Raw genomic sequence first — 902 nt, 5'->3', positions numbered from 1 at the left:
TACTGTTCTGTTATACTTGTTTAGCTACCCTTGAAAATGAGTGTGTATCTTTCTCAGGTGTCTGTCTCGTGTGTTTCACATTCTTTTTGCACCACGTTGCTCATTATTTATTTTATGCATCATCAAAGAGCAAACGTGAACTTGTCATCCGTGCTAAACCATAGGTAGCACCGTTTCTTCTATAAATTCATGAAATCATATACATAATCTGATAAGCCTCCCGAGTATAGGATATGTGTACACTGGACTTCCCTATAAGAACGAAAAATATATACATGACACTGGACCGACAAGAGGTACCAATAACCTGCGCTCACCTTTGTTTTAGAAACTCACTCATCAGACCAAGTGATTCCCTCCATGCCGACATTCTGGTCAAGCCCCAAGGCATTCCACACCGCAGGAGACGCGTCGACGATGTTGTCGGCACACGGGGGCTCGTAGTTGTGGTCTTCGTCGCAGCCATAGACGGAGTCGCACTCGTCCACCACCTTGGCATACACGGACTTGCCATTGGCGGTGATCTTGATGCGGTGCCCGCAACGGGCCATGTTCTTGAACCAGCCGGTGGAGAGCGCGACTACCATCTCCTTGTCGCTATGGTAGGCGTTGTCACACTCCGACGGACCGCCGCCGTCCTTGCCCTTCTCAAAGCTGTTGAGCGTCAAGACGGCCTTGGTGGTCGCGGTGACCGGCGGCGAGCAGTGGTACTGCGGGTACCTCTTGCCATCCTCGCAACAGTCCGGGTCGTTGCTCTTCTCACAGTTGCCCGACTTTCCTGGAAGGTAGCCACTTGCACGGCAGACACCGAGACCAGGGCGGAGTGAGGACGCGATGTGGGAGGTGGAGAGCGCCACCAGGAGGAAGATTGCCATGGTGGCTAGAGCTCTTGCAGTGGCCAT

At 52.3% G+C, this 902-nt stretch overlaps 1 protein-coding gene across 1 annotated transcript; it reads right to left on the bottom strand.

Annotated features, from left to right (window-relative positions):
- Nucleotides 1–141: 141 nt before the first annotated feature.
- On the bottom strand, nt 142–875 carry LOC123179303 (putative ripening-related protein 5). Its single transcript, XM_044591546.1, has one exon. It carries the CDS (start codon nt 873–875, stop codon nt 333–335), a length of 543 nt encoding a protein of 180 aa, XP_044447481.1. The 3' UTR covers nt 142–332.
- Between the last annotated feature and the right edge of the window lie 27 nt (nt 876–902).

This window comes from Triticum aestivum, unplaced genomic scaffold, assembly GCF_018294505.1.
Source record: "Triticum aestivum cultivar Chinese Spring unplaced genomic scaffold, IWGSC CS RefSeq v2.1 scaffold293891, whole genome shotgun sequence".
Taxonomy (NCBI): domain Eukaryota; kingdom Viridiplantae; phylum Streptophyta; class Magnoliopsida; order Poales; family Poaceae; genus Triticum; species Triticum aestivum.
Note: the sequence above shows the minus strand (reverse complement) of the source record. Positions and strands in the feature narration are given on the sequence as shown.